The 24,163-nt window shown below is 25.7% G+C and overlaps 9 protein-coding genes across 9 annotated transcripts; 5 read left to right on the forward strand and 4 right to left on the reverse strand.

Annotated features, from left to right (window-relative positions):
• Positions 1-1,236: 1,236 nt before the first annotated feature.
• Positions 1,237-2,127, reverse strand: MKS88_004365 (DnaJ protein; the record flags this gene model as incomplete). The annotated part of the gene is made up of 1 exon (XM_067217536.1): positions 1,237-2,127. One exon carries the CDS (start codon positions 2,125-2,127, stop codon positions 1,237-1,239), a length of 891 nt encoding a protein of 296 aa, XP_067071954.1.
• Positions 2,128-4,808: 2,681 nt separating this feature from the next.
• MKS88_004366 (GTPase-activating protein) lies at positions 4,809-6,769 on the forward strand (the record flags this gene model as incomplete). Its single annotated transcript, XM_067217537.1, has 2 exons — positions 4,809-5,832; positions 6,030-6,769. The coding sequence occupies 2 exons, from the start codon at positions 4,809-4,811 to the stop codon at positions 6,767-6,769; spliced, it is 1,764 nt and encodes a 587-aa protein (XP_067071955.1).
• Positions 6,770-7,808: 1,039 nt separating this feature from the next.
• Positions 7,809-8,163, reverse strand: MKS88_004367 (uncharacterized protein; the record flags this gene model as incomplete). Its single annotated transcript, XM_067217538.1, has 2 exons — positions 7,809-7,926; positions 8,045-8,163. 2 exons carry the CDS (start codon positions 8,161-8,163, stop codon positions 7,809-7,811), a joined length of 237 nt encoding a protein of 78 aa, XP_067071956.1.
• Positions 8,164-8,427: 264 nt separating this feature from the next.
• MKS88_004368 (uncharacterized protein) lies at positions 8,428-8,835 on the forward strand (the record flags this gene model as incomplete). The annotated part of the gene is made up of 1 exon (XM_067217539.1): positions 8,428-8,835. One exon carries the CDS (start codon positions 8,428-8,430, stop codon positions 8,833-8,835), a length of 408 nt encoding a protein of 135 aa, XP_067071957.1.
• A 627-nt stretch (positions 8,836-9,462) lies between these two features.
• MKS88_004369 (dihydroorotase) lies at positions 9,463-10,545 on the reverse strand (the record flags this gene model as incomplete). The annotated part of the gene is made up of 1 exon (XM_067217540.1): positions 9,463-10,545. One exon carries the CDS (start codon positions 10,543-10,545, stop codon positions 9,463-9,465), a length of 1,083 nt encoding a protein of 360 aa, XP_067071958.1.
• A 1,498-nt stretch (positions 10,546-12,043) lies between these two features.
• Positions 12,044-14,334, forward strand: MKS88_004370 (HSP20-like chaperone; the record flags this gene model as incomplete). The annotated part of the gene is made up of 7 exons (XM_067217541.1): positions 12,044-12,319; positions 12,703-12,771; positions 12,920-13,267; positions 13,402-13,457; positions 13,620-13,675; positions 13,818-13,915; positions 14,197-14,334. The coding sequence occupies 7 exons, from the start codon at positions 12,044-12,046 to the stop codon at positions 14,332-14,334; spliced, it is 1,041 nt and encodes a 346-aa protein (XP_067071959.1).
• Positions 14,335-15,263: 929 nt separating this feature from the next.
• MKS88_004371 (DNA-directed RNA polymerase) lies at positions 15,264-17,966 on the reverse strand (the record flags this gene model as incomplete). Its single annotated transcript, XM_067217542.1, has 1 exon — positions 15,264-17,966. The coding sequence occupies one exon, from the start codon at positions 17,964-17,966 to the stop codon at positions 15,264-15,266; it is 2,703 nt and encodes a 900-aa protein (XP_067071960.1).
• Positions 17,967-19,509: 1,543 nt separating this feature from the next.
• MKS88_004372 (protein disulfide-isomerase) lies at positions 19,510-21,945 on the forward strand (the record flags this gene model as incomplete). The annotated part of the gene is made up of 4 exons (XM_067217543.1): positions 19,510-20,634; positions 20,938-21,265; positions 21,532-21,638; positions 21,862-21,945. The coding sequence occupies 4 exons, from the start codon at positions 19,510-19,512 to the stop codon at positions 21,943-21,945; spliced, it is 1,644 nt and encodes a 547-aa protein (XP_067071961.1).
• A 757-nt stretch (positions 21,946-22,702) lies between these two features.
• MKS88_004373 (uncharacterized protein) lies at positions 22,703-23,663 on the forward strand (the record flags this gene model as incomplete). Its single annotated transcript, XM_067217545.1, has 3 exons — positions 22,703-23,012; positions 23,163-23,324; positions 23,476-23,663. 3 exons carry the CDS (start codon positions 22,703-22,705, stop codon positions 23,661-23,663), a joined length of 660 nt encoding a protein of 219 aa, XP_067071962.1.
• Between the last annotated feature and the right edge of the window lie 500 nt (positions 23,664-24,163).

Genomic DNA, 24,163 nt, shown 5'->3' on the forward strand with positions numbered 1-24,163 from the left:
CAAGTTTCATGACACGAGATATATCCAGTTACTCTTAACGTAAATTTTAAATAAAACAATATGGTAGTTTTGTAAAAAATTTTTTCCCTCTCTTCTGTCTTCTTACCTGGAATGTATATGCAATGCACATGAAGGAGGACGTATGGCTGCGTATGATTACGTATGGCTGCGTATGATTACGTATGACTACGTATAATTACGTATGACTACGTATAATTACGTATGACTACGTATAATTACGTATGACTACGTATAATTACGTATGACTACATATAATTGCATGTGACTACATACGACTGCGCACGATTACTTAGGCGTATTTATAGATGTACACTTAATGGAAAACTAAAAAAGGCACCTTTCAGGACACTATATTAAAGCTTTTATCTTAATTTAAATAAAAAAAAAAAAAAAAAGAAAAAAAAAAATTTTATACTGGGAATTTAATGAACATATTTGTGAAAATACCTGCTATATGTTACAATGATTTATTCATATTTCATTTTTTCTACTTTTTTTTTTTATTTTATTCTACGATTCTGCATTGGACTTTACAATTATACACTTTTCACTGTTAAGGTAGGATGAAATAAAGAGACAGTCCTATACATGGTAAAATAGGGTTTTCCAAAATTCAGAAAAAAAAAAAAAAAAAAAAAAAAAGGTAAAAATTTGAAACATAGGAATAGTTTTCAAAGAAGACATTATTATTTTGTTTTACATCATGTTAATTCGCGTATTACATTTTTTTTTTTTTTTTTTTTTTTGGGGGTAGGTGGGCCTAAAGTGCATGTTATACTGCTTATAATTTTTGATTTAAAATATACTACACTGCACAATATTTTTTTTTTGTTTAAAAATTGTTTAATTTTGATTTAATCATATATAAAAATAAAATTTCACAAAAAAAAAAAAAAAATACAAAAAAGGGAGGTATGTAAAAATAGGTAAAAAAAAAAATGTAACGTGATACATCATGTGCGTTTATTTTTAAGTGAGGGTGTACGTGTAAATATATACACACACACAAATATATATATATATAGATGTAGATGAATACACACACATACATATATATATTTATGTGTGTACATATGTACATATGTGTGTATGCGAATATACGAGCAGTTAGATATATGTGTAAACGCTTGTCACTATCTACACAATAGGAGGAAAAGTTGAAGGGTACTGATAAATGTAACAAATTTTTTACAAAAAAAGTGAGGGAAAAAAAGATTAGCTCCTTATTTTTTTCAGTGCTATATTTCTTTTTTTATTTTCTTCTAGTCTTTTTCTTATAGCACTCAACTCTTCTTCTGTTGGTGGTTTCTGTTTTCTTTTTTTTGGATTTTTTTTGTTATACTCCTTTTCAATATTTGATAAAAGAGAATTTATTTTTAATGTCCTTTGTGCTTCATTATTTCGAATTGCAAGAACTAAATCATCAATAGGTGCTTCATTTTTTCTCTTCTTACCATTTTTTTTGGTATCATTTTTTACAATATTCTTATATTTCTTAATAATATTTTTTACATTCTTTAACGATTTATCATAATCAGCAGTTTTTTTTAGTTCTTTCGATTTAAACAACTTTTCAAAAATGCCCACATACCTGTCTAAGTCAGCTTCATCACTAAAAGGGATATACTCTAGAATATGTTTTAGTTCCCCATTAAACTTATTATAAAACTGAATCAGGTCTTCTTTTTCATCTTCACTATTTTTGTATTTTTTCTCATAATTTATTATATCCTCAACTTTAATTCTAGAATGAAATAATTTTGGGTCGAGATAATTTTTGAATTCAGTTAATTCATCATCTAATCCAAACTCATCATAATTTTTTCTTTTTTCAGGATCCCTTAATATCTCATATGCTTTTTGAATTTGCAAAAATATTTCTTTACATTTTTCTAAAGTAAGTGGTTCATCGGCGTTTGTATTTGTGTTTGTTTTGACTGATTCTGCTTTTTTCTCTTCATCATTTATCTTTTTGCTATTCGATAAAAACTTATCTGGATGATAGGTCAACGCAAGTATTCGATAGGCCTTCGATATTTCTTTTATACTAGCATTTTTTCCAACGCCTAGGATTTCATAAAGGCTCAATTTTTGAGCATTTTTCATCTTCTTTTTTAAAATGTTGTGTATTATGTATGTGTGTTTGTATGTTTGTATGTATGTATGTATGTATGTATATATATATATGTATATATTATTTTGCTTCTCTATTACTTTACTTTTTTACTGCTTTATTATTTTACACTTGAGTAAAATAAAATTTATGAAAACAAAATCAAGCGATTTTAAAAATGAAGAGAAAACTACTCATATGAACACTGACGCATATACATACATGTATACACTTACATATATACATACAAAATAGTGCACGTGAAGCAAAATTATTATATTTTTGTTAATATGTTTTATACTTATTAAATAACAAGAAAATGTAAAAAGAGTTTACAAACGTTTTTGTAGAATAAAAATATTTAAAAAAAAATTTTGCAAAATGATAATTTTTTTTTTAAAAAGAAAATACTTTTAATCAAAACTGTAATTTTAAATGAAACATTAATAAAGAATGGTGTAGGGAATACAATACTTAAAATTTCTCCTATCAACGTAAATTAAAGATGTATATATATATATATATATATATATGTATTCATCGCGCTTTGTACTTTTTTAAAGAAACATACGAAAAAGAACTACATTGAAAGGTGACGATAGCTTTTATTTTTAATATATATATATGTTATAAACAAATTAAAAAAAAAAAAAACACGAAAGGAAATAATTAAATTATATTTTTCCAAACTCTCCAATGGAAAAATGAAGACTGTCAAATTAACTCACAGTTTTAAATTTACAAAGTAATCTTTTAGCTTATAAACATTAAGAAAAAAGTTTTAATTTATTCGTATAAACTAAGCTGGTTTTATACATCTGTATTGGAAATCCAATTATTTCGTTTTACCTATTTAATTATCCATTCTTTTATTTCTCAATTTTTCATATTCTTTTTTCATTTAATATTATATTATTTATTTTCCACTTACTATTCACATATTTATAATATTATTCGTCCTTTTATCATCCTTTAAGACTTTATTTCTTTTTATTATAATTATAAATTAAAAGCATAAAAAAAAAAAAAAAATTGAAATGAAAAATTAATTTATCATAATTCTGTAATAAACTTTTAAAATTATAGGAAGCATCAAATTATCTGTATTAATTTTTCATAATGCATTAATTCATTTAAAACTGTTGAATACATGTATGCATACACATATGTATATGTATAATATGCTATTTTGATTTAGATTTTAAATAATACAGTTTCAGAAGGTGTACATAATCATTTCTTGTCATCAATTTAGCCATTTTACGTAACATTTTTCGACAAGAGTATTGTTTGACAGTAGTACATAGTAAATTTGCATTTTTACAAATGAAGCTTGTACCCATTTCCAAATCTTTCTAGTAGTAATCATACAAACATATATATATATTTACATAAATACGTGTAGTATTTATACATATATATATATGTATGTATTTATGGTACTTTTTTGCAGTCTTAAGTACTGTATAGTACGCCACGAATTGTATGAAAAACACAAAACAAAAAAGAATATTCAAAAAAAAAAAAATTGTAATTTTTTTTTTTTACATAAACAATTAATGTAGTTTAATAAAATTTACATTGTTTATTCAGGAATATGTTTGCTCAATTTTTTGAAAAAAATATACACTCTATCCTCTTACTATTTTTAAAAATGAAAAAAATAAATTTGTTGACAAAATAAATTCATACACGAACATTTAAATATGAAAAATGTGTAACAATTTAAGAATTAAATTAATGAACAAAACCTAAAATAAAACAAATTGTACAAGTATAGAGCGTATATATGTATATATATAAATAAAGGTTTCTTGCGTATTTTGCATATTTCATGTAAACGGTATTTTATTTTAAATTTGAACGATCATTTTTTAGATTTTTTTTTTTTTTACATAAACGTTTCTTCCTTTTTCTACAAATAGTTTTGCTGAAGCAAACATAAAAAATAAAAGGGGCTTATGTGTACATATATACATAATAAACTAAATACTGTAATTTTTACACATAAGTGTTTTATAACTATTTTTTACATTTATTTATAGTTTCTTTTAAATATTCTTTTCGTTTATTTATTAAAAACAAGGAAAAAAAAATATTACATAAATAAAATAAAAAGAAAGAGCTTATTATGCAATGTATTTATAAAAATAAAAAAATCTATTTAGACAATATCAACTAGTTGATTTGAGGCATTTATAGAATAGCGCACATTTGTATGTACCTATTATTATATGCAATTATAAATTTAATTTTATTTTTTTTATGTGCATGGTACAAAAAAAAAAAAATATAAATAATAAAATTAAAATATCGTATACATCTTTTTATATATAAAAAATTTTTTTTTTTCGTTCTTATATATGATACAATAAAGGATTAAGCTACGATACAAGCAAATATTTTGTCGTAAAAGTTGGTAATAAATAGTAAATATTGAGTGCAATCTTATTTTTTCCTTGTTTGCTAGTATAAAATAAATTGTTCTTATTGTATTAATTATACATTTATATATATATATATATATATATATATATATATATATATATATATATATATGTGCAATTTATGGCTTTTTACCTACGCCAATGAGTTTACACAAGAAAAAAATACATTATATTAAAGTGTAATATGTAAAGAAAATGAATAACATAGCATATATTTTTTTAAAACGATGAATGATAATAATTGTTTTGAAGATTTGTATAATATAAATTTTGAGGATTTTTTAAAAAGTTTTATTTTAGTTAAAAAAGAGAAGCATACAGTGACAAGTAGCAGTGATTTAGATAATGCTAAAGTAATTAATTCGAATGAACATTATGAACAAAATGAATTTGATGAAAAACATAATTCATTGTTATTTTTGGCGAATGATATCCTAAATGACAATCAGAGCAATGTTCTTTTTAGAAGGATTTACTGGCCTCTTTTATTGGGAATTTACAATTCCAGCAATTTGGACAAATTAATAGAAGATATACAAAAAAAAAGAAATTCATATAAACAAGATAAAGAGGAGTATATAACTAAACAAACAAATTTAAATATTCAGAAATTAGATCCTCAAATTTTTCATCCTTTATCATCAGATGATAAAAATCCATGGACATTAAAGCAAAAGAATCAAGAATTAAATGAAGAAATAAAGCAAGACATTTTAAGAACATATTCAGAAAAAAAAATATTTCAAAATGAAGTAATAAGAGATATATTAAATAAAATATTATTTATATGGGCCAAAAAAAACCCATCCATATCTTATAAACAAGGTATGAATGAAATTGTAGCTATTTTTTTTATTGTTAATTATCGGGAACAAGTTTATAATGATTTTTTAAATTTTGAGAATAAAAAGTATTATAAAGAATATTGTACACTATTTGACAAAGAAGAAATTGAGTCAGATACGTATATAATATTTGACCATTTCATGCATATGGGGCTGAAATATTTATTTACATCCCCGGAAGAAAAAAAAATACAGTCATCAAAAAATTCTTGTAAAACTGTATTGTTACAAAAGTGTACATATATATTTCATAAATTATTAAAAAATTCCGACAAGTTATTATATAACCATTTAATATCCTTAAGTATAGAACCACAAATTTTTTTACTTAGATGGATTCGCCTCTTTTATTGTAGAGAATTTCAAATTGACGACACAGTTATTCTATGGGATAATTTTTTTTCAGGTTTTTCATTTTAACTGTACATGAACGAGCGCATGTTTTTACATTTCCTAATTATGTGCAAATAATTATGACCTGTTCATGGGATTTTATTTGCCTACATGTGTACGATACTTCATACATATATTTGGTAAATATATATATGCGTGTATCATTTTTATCCTATTTATTCGTTTATTTATTTATTTTTTTTTTTTTAGACTGTTACTTGAAAAATTGGGAAAATGGATTTCATTTTGAATTCGATGGAGATATAATAGAAGTAGCTCATAGGACATCGAATGTTTTTCCTTTAGTAGATTATTTTGCCATATCTATGATTTTATTTATTAGATCCTTTTTATTAGAAAGTGATGAGAATTATTGTTTAAAAAGATTATTTAAATACCCACCAGTAGAAAATATAAGGATATTAATTGATTTATCATTTAAACTCAAATCAAGAAGTGAGAAGAAAGAGAAAAATTTTAAAAAAGATGACTCACCAGTGTCAAATAATATCAATACTGTTAACATGATGAATTCCAATAATTTTAACGTACACATGAATACAAATATAAATAATAGTTTAAGTACATTTCAAATCAAGAACAGTATAAAGAATAATGTTAATAATAATACAGCAAATGAATACATAGAAAGAAATAGGTACAAATCTAACGTCAATATTCATCCTTTAAATAAGGAATCCAAAAATTTAAGTGCCACAACAACGGTAGCTCACATTAATAATAAGCTAAATAAAATTATAGACAACTTAAATAACTTATCTTTTAATCTAATGAGTGATAATCATCGCTTAGAACTTCAACAAAATGTATTTCATTTGAATGAAATACTTCTTGAATTAAAAAATATGGAACATGGTTATGAAGAAACTAAATCCGAGGGCACAAAAATTAACAAAAGAAATGAAGATTTCCCAATATATTTTGGCTAGCTATTTACACGTATTATGCGAAATTTAACCTTACACGGTATAAGAGATTTGCCAAAAAAAATGCCCACATTTTTTTCACCCAATTTTTTAATTATACATATTTATGTAAATATGCATGCATGTATGGACGGGTGGATGTATATATATACATACATGTGCATATACATGTATATATATATAGTGTGCCTACACAGATATGTACACATGTAACCCTTTGCCATTTTAACCTGCTTATTTCAATTTTCGATATTTTTCGATTCACACGTATTTATGTACCGTAAAATTTTTATTTCACACAATTTTTAAAAAAAATTGTTCAGGAAATAGGTGAATTATAAACGTTTATATAATATTCACTTTCCTTTTTTTATTATATCGCTGATTTTATAATTTTAATAAATTTTTAATGTTTTTTTTTTATTTACATTTTTTAAATTATAAAGAACTTAAATATTACAAATTTGTCATAAGAAAAAAAAATTCTGTAAAAATTAATTGGTTTTATTTTATTTATAAATTTTGTACTTTTCAAAGTTCAGAACGTAAAATTGGAGACACCTAACCAAATAATTGTAACGAAGTAAATTTTTTTAGGAAATTTAGTATTTTAATATAGTTTATAAGCAAAAATGAACAAAAATAAACAATGATAAGCAAAAAGGGTAAAAAAAAAAAAAAAGACAAAAATGCTTAACATTGAGCAAGTTTATAATTTCCTGTTTTCTAGGGGTTGCATTTTATGCATGTTTTTTCGTGACATACACTGATATACGATTTGTTGCATACTTTCTTTGCTAACATATCTGTCTATATATATATATATATATATATATATATATACACATGTACCAGTATATATCTATATATGTATATTTTTAATGGAAAATGCTTGAAATATTCTTCGATCCCTACGTATTTTTCTTCTTTCATTTTTAACATATAATAAATGTGTGTACATTTTATTTACGTATTGTACTTTATGTATTTGTGGGTTTACCGTGAGTGCTCCTACTTTATAGTTAGCATTTATAGGATGTAGCTATCTTTCTAAAATTTTGTTCTTGTTCTTAATGTCACTATTACTACTATTATTATCGTTACTGTTACTGTTACTGTTACTTATTTTTATTTTTATTTTTTTTTTTTTGTTGTTTTTTCTACATGACAAAGTCAGGTAAATACTGCACAAATTTGGCTATATTAAAAAAAAAAAAATAATAAATAAATAAAAATATACATATGTATATATAAATAAATGTATATACTAAATCGCACGAATTAAATGGGAAGATGAAATGATGATAAGCATAATCCATATGTTTAAATACTTTCTTTTCTGTTTCACATATTTTATTACTTTTCTTGTTTTTGTTTTGTTTTTTTTGTTTTACCATTTTGTTTACAAATGTGAAATAAAAAATACTAAGTCATAAATTTTATTTTATGTATATAAATTTTATGTGTACATAATGACTTAATAGACAGTTAATGTTGGAAAATATATGCTCCGGAAATAATCATTTAAATTATTTTTTCTGCATACGTGAATATATATATATATATATATATATATATGTGTTTGTGTACTCGTTTGTTTGTGCATTTATGTAACTTATTTGTACTATTTAAAACGCTGGTTACTGGAACGTGTGAAAAAAATGAGAGGGCACTTTTCATTTTTGGATGTTTCAACTAATATATATACATTAGAAAGATACAAAAAATTAATTATAAAAATTGCTTTTTTACTAAGCACAATAACATTTTTTTTATCCATATTATCAATTGTACTCGTTAAAATATGTTCACAAGATCAAAGTGCAACTTATGCTGATTTAGATATTGATATAGAAGGGGATACAAAGCCAAAAACTTATTTATATATAATAAAAAAAGAATCTTCTGTCTTTTCTTCTACCAAGGGAAAGAAAAATGACAACGATAGGCCTGACTCTCCACATTCTGCAGGAGAAATGAGGGACGAAATGAAAGAAGAAAGAAAGGACGAAGAGAACAATGAAGAAGTAGAAGACAAATCTATCAATGCAAAGGAGGAAGTACTATAAAAAATAGACGGTTTATGAAACGCAAAAAAAAAAAATATATGAAGGGAACAAAGATGAAGAAAATGAAAAAAAAAAAAAAAAAGAAAGAAATAATAAGAGTTCAACTTTTTAAACATTAAAAATGTAATTTTTGATTTATTTACTATTGTTTTTTTTTTTTTTTTTTTTTTTTTTTTGCGTAACTTATCCTTTAATCTACAATAAGTAAAACATACAACTAGAAAAATTTTATCGGATTAATTCCCCTTTCGCGGTATGCACTTCACCTCACACCGCAAACATTGTATCTAACGTGGCGTATTACTTTTAAACAACACAATGAATATATATTTCATTCTTATTACTGGCTATTTTTATTCCCATATGCCAAGGTGCACACAAACAGATTTTTTGTGCTTTATGCACAAAGCGTGAATTAAAAATCCCTCCAGTTGAGTTTCGTAAAAAACAAAAAAAAAAAAAGCAAAAAAAGTAGACATTTTTTCAGCAATATATATATGCATAAATATACATCCATATATATATATATATATATATATATATATATATATATATATGTACAAACACATGGACGTATGTATGTACGGAGTTACGCATAAATGGCGAAGCACAAGCAAAACGCTCAAGCTATAAACTTAGATTCTTGTACGATATTGTAAAGTCCAGAGTTTGTCCAGCTAAAAATGGAACGACGTCATAATACTCATCTGGAACTTTGAATTTTTTCTTTTCTATGTAAAGAGCAAGTTGTTCATTTGAACAATTTTTCTCGTTTAAGTTTAAAAAGTTTGCAGCATTTTTACAAGCAAAATTCTCTAGTTTATCTAATGCGTCAAATTTATTGAGTATGTGTGACAAGTAAGATAATAGAAAAGGTTGTGTAAATATACCAGCTTTATAATATGGTTCATGCTTATGACTTTTATAATGTGGGGCTGAATCAGAACCTAAAAATATTCTTGGAAAACCTTCTTTTATTATATTACATAAAGCAGTTTTATCATCTATTGTTTTCGCTAAAGGTTTACAATAATTATATACATTTTTTATATATTGTTCAATAGATGTATTATCAGTTGAATAATCATACTTATCTATATCTACAACATCATCTATAGTTAGGTATAAATGGTGAGGTGTAATCGAACCAGCTAAATTTGGAAATTTTTTTATGACATTTAGCATATCCTCAGTTGTTACATGTTCTATAACAATTTTTAGCTGAGGAAATTTAACAGCTAAGTCATATATACGATTTAAATAATTTTTTTCAGCATATAAGGGATTTATATTTGGTTGTTCACAATGTATATGAAGACTTTTATTTATTTTTTCAAGTACATGAAATACTTTGTAATATGGTTCTAAATCTGTAACTCCTTCTTTCGAATTTGTTGTTACATTACTAGGATATATTTTTATCCCTTGGAAATTACATTCTTTATAATTATTCATAATATCATTTTCATCTATCTTCTGATTTAAATATAACGTCATTAAATATTCTATATTATTATCATATTTTAATAATTCATTTCTATAATTCTTGGCTTCTTCGCACGTACTTATTATAGGGGTTGTATTCGGCATTACTAGTACCCTATTACACCCTCCCTTTCTTATTGCATCTACTGTAAATTTCAACATATCTCCTTGTCTTAAATGACAGTGCATGTCATCCGCCATAGGTATGAAAAATGACTCCCCCATTTGTTGGCAGTAATTATTATGTTTATTTTGCGAATTAAAAAAAAGCAAGAAAACAAAAAATAAAAGAAAGGCAAAAAAAAGTAAAATAAGGTAAAATATAGAAAAATTAGACAAAATATAGTAATATAAAGCAATATATAGCAAAACAGCAAAATCTGGTAAAATAGGCTTGCTTTATTTATTATTTAATCAAAAATGAGGGGATGAAAAATTACGCTTTAAATGTAATACAAATGGTAAAATGAAATATTAATTGTAACATTAAATGGTCAATGATTATTTAAAATGTTGAAAATATAAATGACGTGAGTTCTACTATTTTTTTTTTTTTTTTTTTTGGGAACACATTACACATATGTGTGTGTGATAAGGCAGTTTTTTACAAGATCGTTTTTTAACCCTCTTTCTTTATAATTCAACAAGGGAGATGTGTGCACATTAGCATGTATATATATGTGCATATTCATATATGCCTAACGCACTCCGCGAAAGTTCATTTAGTTAGGAAAAAAGTAAAATATGTTACGTAGCTACATGGAGAATAAAAGTACCATAAGCTGCAAATAATTCTGGCAACCTCCAAACATACATATGTGTGCATACATATAGTACATTTATTTTTTTAATATTTTAATTTACCTCGTCTGGGTAACTTAAATAGTAATAACTGTTATGCGTATGAGGATTTACTTATGTATGTACGCGGGTGTTGGTAGGTGTACACACATATGTGCGTAAATTTATACATTGGTGCCTATATATACAAAAAAATAAAAAAATAAACTACAATTAAGCTTATGGAGAAATTGTTTTTACAGTTGGGTCATATACTAAGCTGTTCTTCTACCTATATCAGGAGAAATAAATAAAATTTGGAGCAACGAAAAATATTTAAAATGAGAATCCCAAAAATGTGTTAAAAAAAAAAAAAAAAAAAAAAGATAAGAAAATATAAGAAAAGAAAAGTAACATGTAAAGTATAATAATGAAGGACATAAAAACAAGAACGTTTGTTAACGATATGAATTATATATTTTTACATTTTGTCGATATTTTAGATAAAAAAAAAAAAAAAAAAAAAAAAAAACTATCGCAACAACAGTTAAAAGGGACATTCATCAGAAACGTTTTTACTTTTTGCATAAAATAAATGTATGTTTATTCTGCATACGGAAGAACAAAATGTGGGTTCTCAACCATTAGCTACCGATGTACATGCATATACATATATATGTATATATAAGCATATGTACATGTGCAATCTTTTATTTAAAATTCATGTGGCTACGGCGATTAAATAAAAGTTACACGTTTTATTAGGCTAACCTGTTCCTTTTTACCATTTCGTTGTTTTAGCATTTCATATTTATCATTTTATATTTTTTTTAGGATAAAAAGTTAACTGTATATATCAAGTATGTTTCCCCAGGTACATGCCCCTATTTTTTGAACTCCTATTATTTGTGTTATAAGGTTACAATGAAAAGCGAAATAAATTATGCTAAAATTATTGAAAAGAATCATTACCTTCTTAATCGTTCTTTTCTCATTTGGATGGAAAACATCTAACACTCTTAATTATATTCCTTATAATGTAAGAAAATACAATACAAAAATAATAAACAATGTGCTGTATGTAGATAAGGAGTTACTGAATAATTATGTATTTATAAAATTTTATAAAAATGACCTAGTCTTATTAAAAAAGAAAAATAAGATAAAATGCTGTTCTAGTAAAAAGAAAGAAGATGATAATTTGGGTGTCGAACTTGAGGTAAGAATGAAGTGCTCAACCATTCATATATGGCACACACAGTGGTGCACTGTTAGTTTGTATAAATGCATAAATGCGCACATGAGCGCGGAGAAATGTGCATATATTAATGTATGTTTGTATGTGTGTATTAATGCATGTTTCTGTGTGTGTATTCATGTATGTTTGTATGTGTGTATTCATGTATGTTTGTATGTGTGTATTCATGTATGTTTGTATGTGTGTATTCATGTATGTTTGTATGTGTGTATTCATGTATGTTTGTATTTATGTATGTACACATGTGCGCATATTCGCATGTATCTGTGGGTACGAATTGTAGCCCCCAACCAAAACGTACTATTTTGATGTATCCCCTTTTCACTATTTTTTCATTATCACAGAATCTAGTCAAAGACATAGAAGAGGGAAAATATGGCGCTGATCCTTTAAAACTGTATAGGGAAATTGAGGTATATAAGAAGGACACGAAAGCCATATCATTTGGATATACGTACATACATACACACATACAAACCTGCATGCATACTGGGATAAACGTGTGCATATATGTCTAGCTAGAACGCGTAAACGGAGTTCCCGTTTCTTTCTCTTTTTCAGAATAGCAGCACAATCAAAGGACAAGAAGAAAAAAAGGAGATGGAAGAGCAAGATAAAAAAATAAATATGTACAATGTAGAAGAAGTAATAAACAACACAGATGAAAGTTTAAAAAAAAGTGTTAGGAAAGCATTTTACAATACAGAAATTGATGAAAATGATGATCAAAATGTAAAAAAGGAATACATTATGATGAATAAAATTGAAAAAACCTTTGATGAAATAGATGACATAAATAACCCAGAAGAAAAATTAGATATGGACAAAATTTATAAAAAAATTAATTCAATGAACGATGATAACAATTTAGGAACACCATTCAAAGATACTGCCAAAACATTGTTGAAGGTGAGAAATTATACGAGTGTCAGCCCCCTCGTTCCTTTTCTGTGTCGAATATTCACTATATCGAAAATTCACTATTTCATTGAATCCGTATGTCTTTTTTTTTTTTTTTTTTTTTTTCATTTAACAATTTTCAGTATAAAGGTTTGCTCCATATGCCCTTTGAGCAGTGTCTTATGTTAAATAATGTCCAGTAAGACTTTTTTTTTTTTTTATTTTCTTTACAAATATTGTTGCCGTTTTGTAAATATGTACGTATATATATATATGCATGTACATATCTTGCATATGTTATGAGGGATATCGATAAAATTTTCTTTTCCTTTATATTTCCTCCGTCTCCCTCATCTTGCAGTTTCGATTGGAGAGAATCTTTAGATCACATAGAAATAAATATCCCCATTTTTGAAGGTAAAATTTAAATTACGAAAAAAAAAAAAAAATTGAATGTTACTATAGATTTTTTATTCTTTTACTGCATATATATATGTATGTTCAACTTCAACAACGTTCTATAATGATTAATTTGCGTTCCTTTTTTTTTTTACAAAAGAAACGAATTTTGAAGACATTTTATTTCATTTCAAAGATGATTATATAAAGCTGGAAGTTGTGAGGAACAAGGTTAAAATTCTTTTGTTAGACCATAAGGTGTGATATTAAATGGGGAGAAAAAATACAAAAAAAAAAATAGATAAATAAAATAAAAAAAATAAAATAAAGAATAAAATAAAGAATAAAATAAAGAATAAAATAAAGAATAAAATAAAGAATAAAATATTAATAAAATAAAAAAAATTGAATAACATAATGATTTAAAAAAATAACCTAAGAGAAGTATAAATAATGATCAAAAACCTCGCTTGATGAATAAAAAAAAGGAATACAGAGAATTAACAAATTAATAAAATTTTGTTCCCTTTTTTTTTTAGTTATGTGGGAAGATAGCTTATGATGAAGCATATTGGATTATAACTAGCGATTACAAAGATAATGAAAAACATGTTAATTTGATCTTGCCCAAATTAGGACGCTTTAAATATATATGGGAAAAACTGTTTCAGGGATAGATGCAACATAAGATAAGGCAGTGACCTTTTTTTAACTTCATTTATTTTGTGGCATTATACTTGGTTTTATTATACTTGGCTTCTTTGTACTTCTCTTCGTTGTACTTCGCTTCATTATACATCTCCTCCTTGAACTCCACTTCGTCATACGCCACTTCCACACATGTTTTGCTAAAACAGGTTGTTTAACCTAATAAACGCATAAATTTGTTAAAAATGATATTCATTTTATCACTACAGTATTTTGGAAAGTGCCGAGCCGTTTTTAGATATGTGCAATATACCTCTAAAATTTATATGTATATACACTCTGATAAAATAGCTACCTAACATAGGATATAATCACTTATACTATATAAGGGTTATCTTGTGCATACTGGTTGCATGTTGCATTAATACCCTATTCAACAACAACTGCTTATGTTAGCTTCCTCCCTTCGTCTTCTTCATTTTAATTTTTAACGAAAGGCTGTTAAATAATATGCTCTACGTGGTTTAACTTTATAAAAAAAAATATGAAGTGTGTAAGTATTTTTGTGCTAATGACGAACAGTGAAAATGATAACCACTGCGTAAATGAATGAACGAGCGAGCGAGCGAGCATGCCAGTGAACCCATGGTTATACTCTCATATTTGGATTAAAAAGACAGCGCAAAAAACATTTAAACAAAGAGCATATATAAACCCCTGATGATGAGCAAACTCAGAGGAGAAGAAATAAACTTGGCTTATATTGCATGAACTACATAGGAGATGCTCCGTTTAATTTGAAAATTCAGTTGTAAAATAAATTGGTGTAAAAAACTGGCTCAACAAACTTGTAGCACATATGCGCACCCGTACATACATGCAACCATGTATACATATGCACGTTCCTAGACGGTTCCTTTACAAACGATCACAAAACAGTATGCGCACTGCTAGGTTTTCATTTTTCATCCAGTATGTTATTGAGCCTGTCACTTAAGTAATCATCGTAGTCAAAAGTACGTGTACTGGAAAACTTGTAATTACTCCTTTTTTTTGTATTTTTTGTATTTTTTGTTTTTTTCCTATATTTTTCCTTTTTTACCTCCATTTTTAACCATTCTAAGGTATCAAGGTAAGGAGGAGGGGTATCTTGTAAGGGTAAGTGAATGTTGGAATGTTTGGGGAAATTAGCTGGGTCCACTAATTTTTGAGTAAATGGATCTAATAAATTTTTTTTATTCATTTCGTTGTTAACATCTTCATCAATATTTTGAATAGGAGGTCCACCTTCCATTTTTTGTTTTATTTGTAAAAATTTATATCTATCAATATATGGCCATAATTTTTTTATTTCCTTATCTTCAATATCACATGGAAAATCATGATCATTTATAATCATTTCTCTAAATTTTCTTAAAATTTTTTTAATATTTTTAATACCATACAGAAGAACATTTTTAGGTAACATTCTACAGTCAGTCCAAATTTCTATAACTAACATTTGTTTAGGATCCGTAAATTCACATCTATCTTCACACCAATATTTAGTTGCAATCTTATGAACAGCCATACGTACCATTCTACATGTACCAAAACTAGCACTTATAGGCATATAATTTTTATGAACAACTTCTGATACTTGTCGTTTTTTCATACATTCATTATCTGACCCTAGTTCCCTTTTATATAATCCTTTATCATAAGTTAACCAATGTCCTTTACCATATTCAATTTTTAATGATATATCAATATACCCATTTTCTTTTAATGTACATATATATTGTTCTTTATTAACAATTTTTAAATGAGAAGGTAAAGGTATCATTCCAGCTACTAACATTAATGGTCCCTTAAATATTAATCTTATATTGGATTCGATATTTATTTCTTTACTATAAATACATACATCTGATATATTTAAAGCTATTTCTAGTAAATCCTCCTGCACGTTATCAATTTTTGTATCTTCATTCATATTATGGATTTTTATAGCAACTATTGCATATCCATAAATTTGTGTCTGACACACATATTTTAATAAAGAACCAAATGTATGTCCATCCGTTATATTTAATGGTCCTATATAAAACTTTTGATATAATCTCCCATTCTGTGGATATTTTATTATATCAGTTGCTTCTTCTATTTTAATATCATTCGGCCCAAAATCATACTTGTCTATAAAATTCTCCCGGTGGATATTCGTGTTTATCACATTCTCCTTTTCCCCGCCGTCAGGCAGACCCTCAGCTGAGACCCCTTCCTCCGCTTCGACCACTTGGTCCACTCCAGTCGCGTCTTTCACTCCTACTGCTTCCTTTGCTTTTCCCTTCAGTCGTTCCTTCCTCTTTTTGTAAAAATCTGAGTAATCTCCAAAAAAGTTAGCATCCCCATAACCTAATCCCGCCCTATCCCTTCCGACACTAAATCTAGGATAAAAAAGAAAAGGATAAAGAGCATGCGTGGGTTCATTTCCACTTACACTGGCCTTGTTAAAAAAGTCAAACAACTTCTTATATATAGGGTAATGATTTACATTAAAATCTATTGCTCTGAAGCATCCCCAATATTCAATAGGCATTCTTTTCATTTTAGGTTCAACTAATGATCTTAACGTCTTTATTTCATATTCATCATCACTTTCTTTATTCTCATGGTCTTGATATCCTATATAATCTTTCCATTCCCCTCTATTCAATATGACCCAATTTTTCCATGTATATAAATCTCCTTCAAAAAAACCCTTCTTTTTTAGATATAATAGATCTTGCAAACTTATTAATCTATCATCTTCAGTGTTCTTTTCTCTTCTTTTCTTTCCATCCTCCAATTTGTCATCCTGTACCTCATCTTCTTCTAATTGTTCTTCCAGTTCTTTCCTCCTTCCCACTTTCTCTGATATCTTTTTTAAAAAATACATAAAAAAATAATAATAGTTATGTATTTTTAGGTTATCATTTTTGTATTTGTAATCTAGAATAATATTAGTTAGTCCATCTGGTGTTCTAAAGGCATCTTTTGGAAATTGTGGTTCATAACCACTGCTTCTGCTGTTCTTTATTTGTTCTATATAAGTATCTATCTCTTCTTTTTTCACTTCATATTTTTTTATGAAATTTCTTCTTTGAAATATTTTATACTCATCGATTGATTTGTTTGATTCGCCTGATCCATTTGATTCATTTGAGCCATTTGGTTCATCTAATTCATTTGATTCATCTAATTCATTTGATTCATCTAATTCATTTGATTCATCTAATTCATTTGATTCATCTAATTCATTTGATTCATCTAATTCATTTGATTCATCTAATTCATTTGATTCATCTAATTTATTTGATTCATCTAATTCATTTGATTCATCTAATTTATTTGATTCATCTAATTCATTTGAGTGGCTATTTACTGCTAATCCGCTATCTTCTTTTTTCTTACCTACAACAATTATTGTCTTTTTTTTTAGTATTTTTTTCCCCTTAACCTGTAAGGACAAAAAATTTTCTCTTGCTCCCCTTTTAAAATAATTATCTATTCCCAATTTTGCCCCTTTAAAAATTGCATTTTGACAACTATGGATGAACAAATATTTGTCAAATTTTAGGGACTCATACGTAGCAATTAATGCTGTATATATCCATGTCGAAATTGTGATCAGCCGCATTATACATATATGCATAAATGCGTAAGTACATGTATGTATATATATACATATATATGTGAAGTCCTATATCAAGTTACCATTTTTTAATTGCCATAAAAGATTATCGTATTATCTTTTCCATTCATCTTTGAAACTTACGATTAACTCTTTAACTATAATGTATACCCTCATGTAAATGTACGTGCCCTTGCGCGCATTCAAAATGTGTACTGAAATATGCGGGCATTTTCTTTACTAATTTCCCCAAATTTTAAGTTTCAAAAGGGGAAAATGTACTTAAAAAAAAAAAAAATATATATATATATATATATGCTCAAAAATTTATGTAGCATAAATATTATATATACATGTAAACATACATACAATTATTATATTTTACGCTGACAGACTTTTTATTTTTCTTTGCTTGACAATGAAACATATTGCTTTATTTGAAGCAAGAAAAAAAATTCTTTTTAATTTGTTCGAAAATTTTAAAAATTAAAAGATCGCAAAATTACAAAATTGAAAAATTAAATATTAAAAAAAGTGTTTGGATAATTAATATGGAAAATTATATCTTCCTTAAATATTTCTACTTCTGTTTATCAGTTTATTTTTACCTTTCTGCTTGAACTTATGCTGTTACTCCTTTTTTAAGTCCATTTGTGCGCTCCTTCGTTTTTCATATTGTACGTGTATTGTTCTTCCATTAGTATATATATATATATATATATATATATATATATATATTATATACATATATGTTTACAAGTATATGTGTATATTTTTTTTTTTTTTTTTTTTTTGTTCTTATTTTAAAAAATTAAAAATAATCTGAAATGTTAAAGGGATTTAACAAAATGAGTACATGCAACTTTATATCACTATTTTACCTTTAATAAAATAATTATTATATTCTTAGAAAAACAAAATATATGAAGCAATAATGACGATGCTGAAACAAAATTAACATAATATTTCTTCGTATAAAAGAATATTTTTATTTTTATTTTTTTGTCTATTTTTAGGTAAAATGTCTACATATATTCTTTTTATTCAATTTTTGTAATTATTATATTGATGCAGGAGTAAAAGTTAAAATAAAACGAGAGTTACCTGCTGCAGCTTTTAGTATTTTTTTTTTCTTTTCTTCCTTTTATTTGTTATTATTATAATTGTCGCATTTTTTCAAAATATAAAATGAAATTAAATAATTAGAAAAATGCTCAAAGGATGTGAAAAAAATAAAAAAGAAAGAAAAACCGAATAAAACAAAACAAAGCAAAGAAACAAAACTGAATAGAATAAAATAAAATAAAGCAGTGCAAAACAAAGACAAAAGAACATAAACGCAAAAATCTAATTGACCCCTGCATAAATGTGTATATATGTATATATATGTATATATACGTATGTATGTGTGTACGCATTCCTGTATGTGCATGCTCAGTTCAGATAAACACCCACTCAGGATAAAACGAATTTTAATATATATACATTTTTTTTTATGTGCATTTTTCTTTGTTTAATTACGCCCGTACTAAATTTGTTCAAAGGTAAGATGGTAAAAATAATATATAAAGAATTCTTAGCATTATTTCTTTATCTTTTAATAAATGGATATTCGGGAAATGATGGAGTTGAGAAAAAAAATGAAATATACAGCGTAACTATGAAAGATTTCAACAATATTTTATATGATCAAGAGAAATTTACATTTTTAGTTGTATACACTCATTGGTGCTATAGATCGAATTTATTATTAGAAAACTTAGAAAAAATATCGAATTTGTTAAAGTATGATAATAATATAAGGATAGCAAAAATAAATGCTGCAGTTAATAGTGAAATAATAGAAAAACTAAGTGTCTATAGCTATCCTTCTTTGTATATGATAAAGAAAGACGAAATGCATAAATATAACGGTGTAAATAGCATCAAAAAAATATTATTATGGATATATCAATATCTAGACAAAAGTATATATGAAATAAATAATAAAGAAAAATTAACATTATTGCTAGAGTTAGAAGAATATAATAATTCTATTTTATTTTTTATAAGCAGAAAAGATAAAGATATAAATCTAGTCAATAACTTAGTTGAAATATGTACGTTAATAGGTAAAACTTTTTGTTTTTATATAAAACAAGAAAATGTAATTCATTTTCTTGTAAACACTGTAATATCAAATAACTATCATTACGATACTGTGGAGTTACAAAAGAAAGATATTTATGGGATTTTATTTAAAAATGATGATTTTGATGAACATTTTTATATAACTGATGAAAGTGTAAATAAATTATATGACCCTGAATGTTCAAAAGAAGAAAAAATAGAAATGTTAGTAAAGTGGGTTCAGAAAAAAGTTGAACCATTAGTTATTAAATTTTCTGAATATTATTTTCCATTACTGTTTTCAAGTAATACTGTTACCTTATTTATATTATATAACGATATAAATGAGTTAAACAAATTAGATATTATTAAATGTGCAAAGAAATATAAAAATATTACTTTTTCAATTTCTGGAAATTTACAAGTGTATGAAAAGAGATTATTATCTGAGTTACTTATAGAACAATTAAAAAAACCACTCATGAGAATTACTGAATTTAAAAATAATATAACTATTCCATATAAATATAAACCTGTCAATGACGATTTAGAAATAAATGAAAAGGTAAATTTATTAGTACCGCTTCTTTATGCATTTTACCACTTACCTTTTTTTACATGCTATTGTATCAAATTGTGTTCCAAATTCATACATATCACCTTTTTTTCTTTTTGCATTCGTCTCGCTTCATATTTGCATGATGTACCCTCATATAGCTTATATTTTTATGTTTGAAGTAAATGAAAGTTAAAAATACGCATGTGTGTGGGGGCACATATATAGACGCACACATACGCATATACATACATGCTCACATACACATTTGCACACGTATACATGTATACACATACACGCATTTCATTTCAGAATATAGAGGATTTCATCAATGGATATATGGCGGGAAAAAAATATTTCTACCGAAAAAGTGAAAGACCATTACCTGAAGAATTCAATAATGGATATGTAAAAATAATAGTTGCTGACACGTACGATGAATATATATTTAACAATGATAAAAATGTTGTAGTATTATACTATGCACCATGGTGTGGGCATTGCTATAAATTTGAGCCAGTGTACAGAGAAGTTGGAAGAAGATTGAAGTTGTACGCAGCTAAATTCAAAGATTTTAATAATGATATAATAATAGGAAAAATAGACGCAGTAAACAACGAAATATATAATATACCCATCGGTGAGAGTTATTCTATATATGTATCTATCTATCTATGTATCTATCTATCTATATATATATATATATATATAAATATATCTATGCCTATGTGTAAATATTTATTACAAATAATTCCTTAAAAACAAATAAAAAAAGAAATCAATAAATTATTTACTCTCACGAATTCGCGTGGTAGAGCACTGCTCACGTAAAATGTCTAATGTATCTGAGTTTTGCAACATGTTATTTACATACATACGTACATATATATTTACCTTTTATGGCAGAGGGATACCCTACCGTTTATCTATATACAAAGGAAAACAAAATGGCGCCTATGAGGTATTTAGGACCAAGGACTGTAGAAAGAATTATCACTTGGATATGCGAAAAAGTAAAAAAAAAAAAAAAAAAAAAAAAGTGATATTTCTTCATATTCATATATATGTGTGTATATGTACATAATATATCATTTTGCTTGAATGCCACCAATTTGTTTTTCAAGTTTTAAAAAAAAATTTGAGTATATATAATAATGCAGTTAAATTATTAAATGATGAAATGAACCAATTTTTAACTGAAATTACAATTTTTTTTTTTTTTTTTTTTGTTTCTAGACAAACACAAACATAGATATATTAGAATTTCTCAACTTAAATTTGGATGATGAGCAGCTTTTCGAGAATTATGAAGAACTGTGAATGATTAAAAAATTTGTGCAATTAACTTTTTTGCAGACGTTTGTTTTATATTTCGTAGTTTCATTTTTTTTATTTTATATTTTATTATGATTTATTTTATATTTTATAATGATTTATTTTTGATTTTATTATATTTAATTTTTTGTATTATCTTATATAATTTTTTACCTTTTTTTTGCGTTTTAAATGTCACCTATATATTTTTTTTTTTTCTTGAGCTACAAATTTTTTGCAATTTGACATTTTTGGACAAACGTACACATCAAAATTGAAAGTTTCCATTTTTGGTTTTTTTTTTTTTATATTTTTACATTAATCCATATTCTTTTAATTAACAAGGATTTGCTGATTCTATTTGATTATTTTTTTTGATTTTATTTATTAATATATTTGTTTGTTTCCTTTAAATTTTTTGTGTTATTCGTTAAAAATATTTATTAGCAAAAAGTTATATTTTAAAATCTTTTTCTTTTTTAACATACAATAATAGCTAATATGCTGACTTGTTCATAATAGTGGGTAATAACACGACCTATTAATAATATTTTTTAGCAAGGAATTTTTTTTTAATAATGACTACATTTAACATGACTTGTTGATTATTATGATTTGTAACATGTCTTGTTAATAATTTCATATCTCAACATAATCTGTTAATAATTCCAGCTTGTAACATTCCTTGTTAATGTAATCGGCAAAAGTATATTGGTTTGCTAATAATAGTAATTAGTTACCTGACTAGTTCATATTTTACACCATGTCTCAGTGTGTGTGGGAATTAATAAGTATCGAGAAATCTTTTGCAAAAGAAAGAGATAACTATGAAATACATCCAGTGAATAACTTTTCTAAAAATTATGAATTCCATAATTTAGATAATATAGAAATAAGGACTGATAAAGTTGATTACGATTATGCAGAAGACCTTTCAAAGTATTCAAAAATAAAAAATGAGAAAAATAAATTGAAGTTTGAAAAAATTATGCACAAATTTTTTATTTCAGATATATCGAAATATGTAAATGCGTACGTGAAAAAAAGTGATAGCAACATCCTCAGTGAAATAGGTAAAATTTTTTTTTTTTTTTTTTAATCTAAACATTGAAAAATAGTAAGAAAAAGGAAAAAATAATATATACATACGTATAAATATTTATATATACGTATAACGCGCGTTTATATGTCCTGTAATAAGAATCCTATATTTTCCTTTGAAGGAATAACATCAAGTAAGAAAATAAAATTACAAGAAGAGAGATATTGGGTCAATAGTTATATTTATAATTTTATAAGTCATTGCTTAAATACCTATTATGACTGCAAGCATTATATAGTTATAAGTCGCAGCAAAAACTTAATTCAAAAATTGACAGGAACAGGTACTAAGTTCACAAAAAAAAAAAAAAAAAAAAAAATTGGCATAAACAAAAAGGAACTATTGAATGAACGAACGAAATAGATGACGAAAAAAATATATAAGTTAAGCTAAAACGTAAATAAATATACATAAACTAATTTTTCTCATAACAGGATATGGATACTACGGTATATATTTTACAAACGGTAAAAAAATTGGTGGGTTAGGAAACTTGTTTATAAATATAAAGCAAGTAAGACATATAAGTTATAGCATTATGAAAACGTTACAAACAAAGACAGCTTCAGACAGATCGGTATCAAATAATGATGAAACATGTAGTTTCATTTTTATGCTGTAACTACGTAACTATTAATACATTATTTTTTTCTCATTTTCCTTTTTTAATTTATGAACCATTTGTACAATGATTATTTTTCCCTGAATAAAAGAAAGAAAAAGATAAAAACTGCATGTTCTAAAAAAGGAGAGGTGAAGACTATCCTCTAAGATTATACATAATATATGCATTATGTGTTATGCATATATATATATATATATATACTCGTCTCCACTTATTCCTGATGATGTCTATTGACATATCGCGCATGGGCTTTACCCCCATAATACTCTTTTAAATATACAGAATTGCGATAAAAATACCTGTACAATACTTTTTGAGCTATACATAATATCCCATATATTTACGTTATACATTATTTTATTCTTACATGAACATATAGATTCCCACTTTTATGTGCATTTTATGTAAATTTGACTCTTACGCAGTGCTTCAAAGAGATGAATTTTCTTGCTTTTTTTGTTTTTTTTGCTTATTTACTTTTTTCCCCCTTTTTTTTG

The sequence above is a fragment of the Plasmodium brasilianum genome, chromosome 12, assembly GCF_023973825.1.
Source record: "Plasmodium brasilianum strain Bolivian I chromosome 12, whole genome shotgun sequence".
Taxonomy (NCBI): Eukaryota; Apicomplexa; class Aconoidasida; order Haemosporida; family Plasmodiidae; genus Plasmodium; species Plasmodium brasilianum.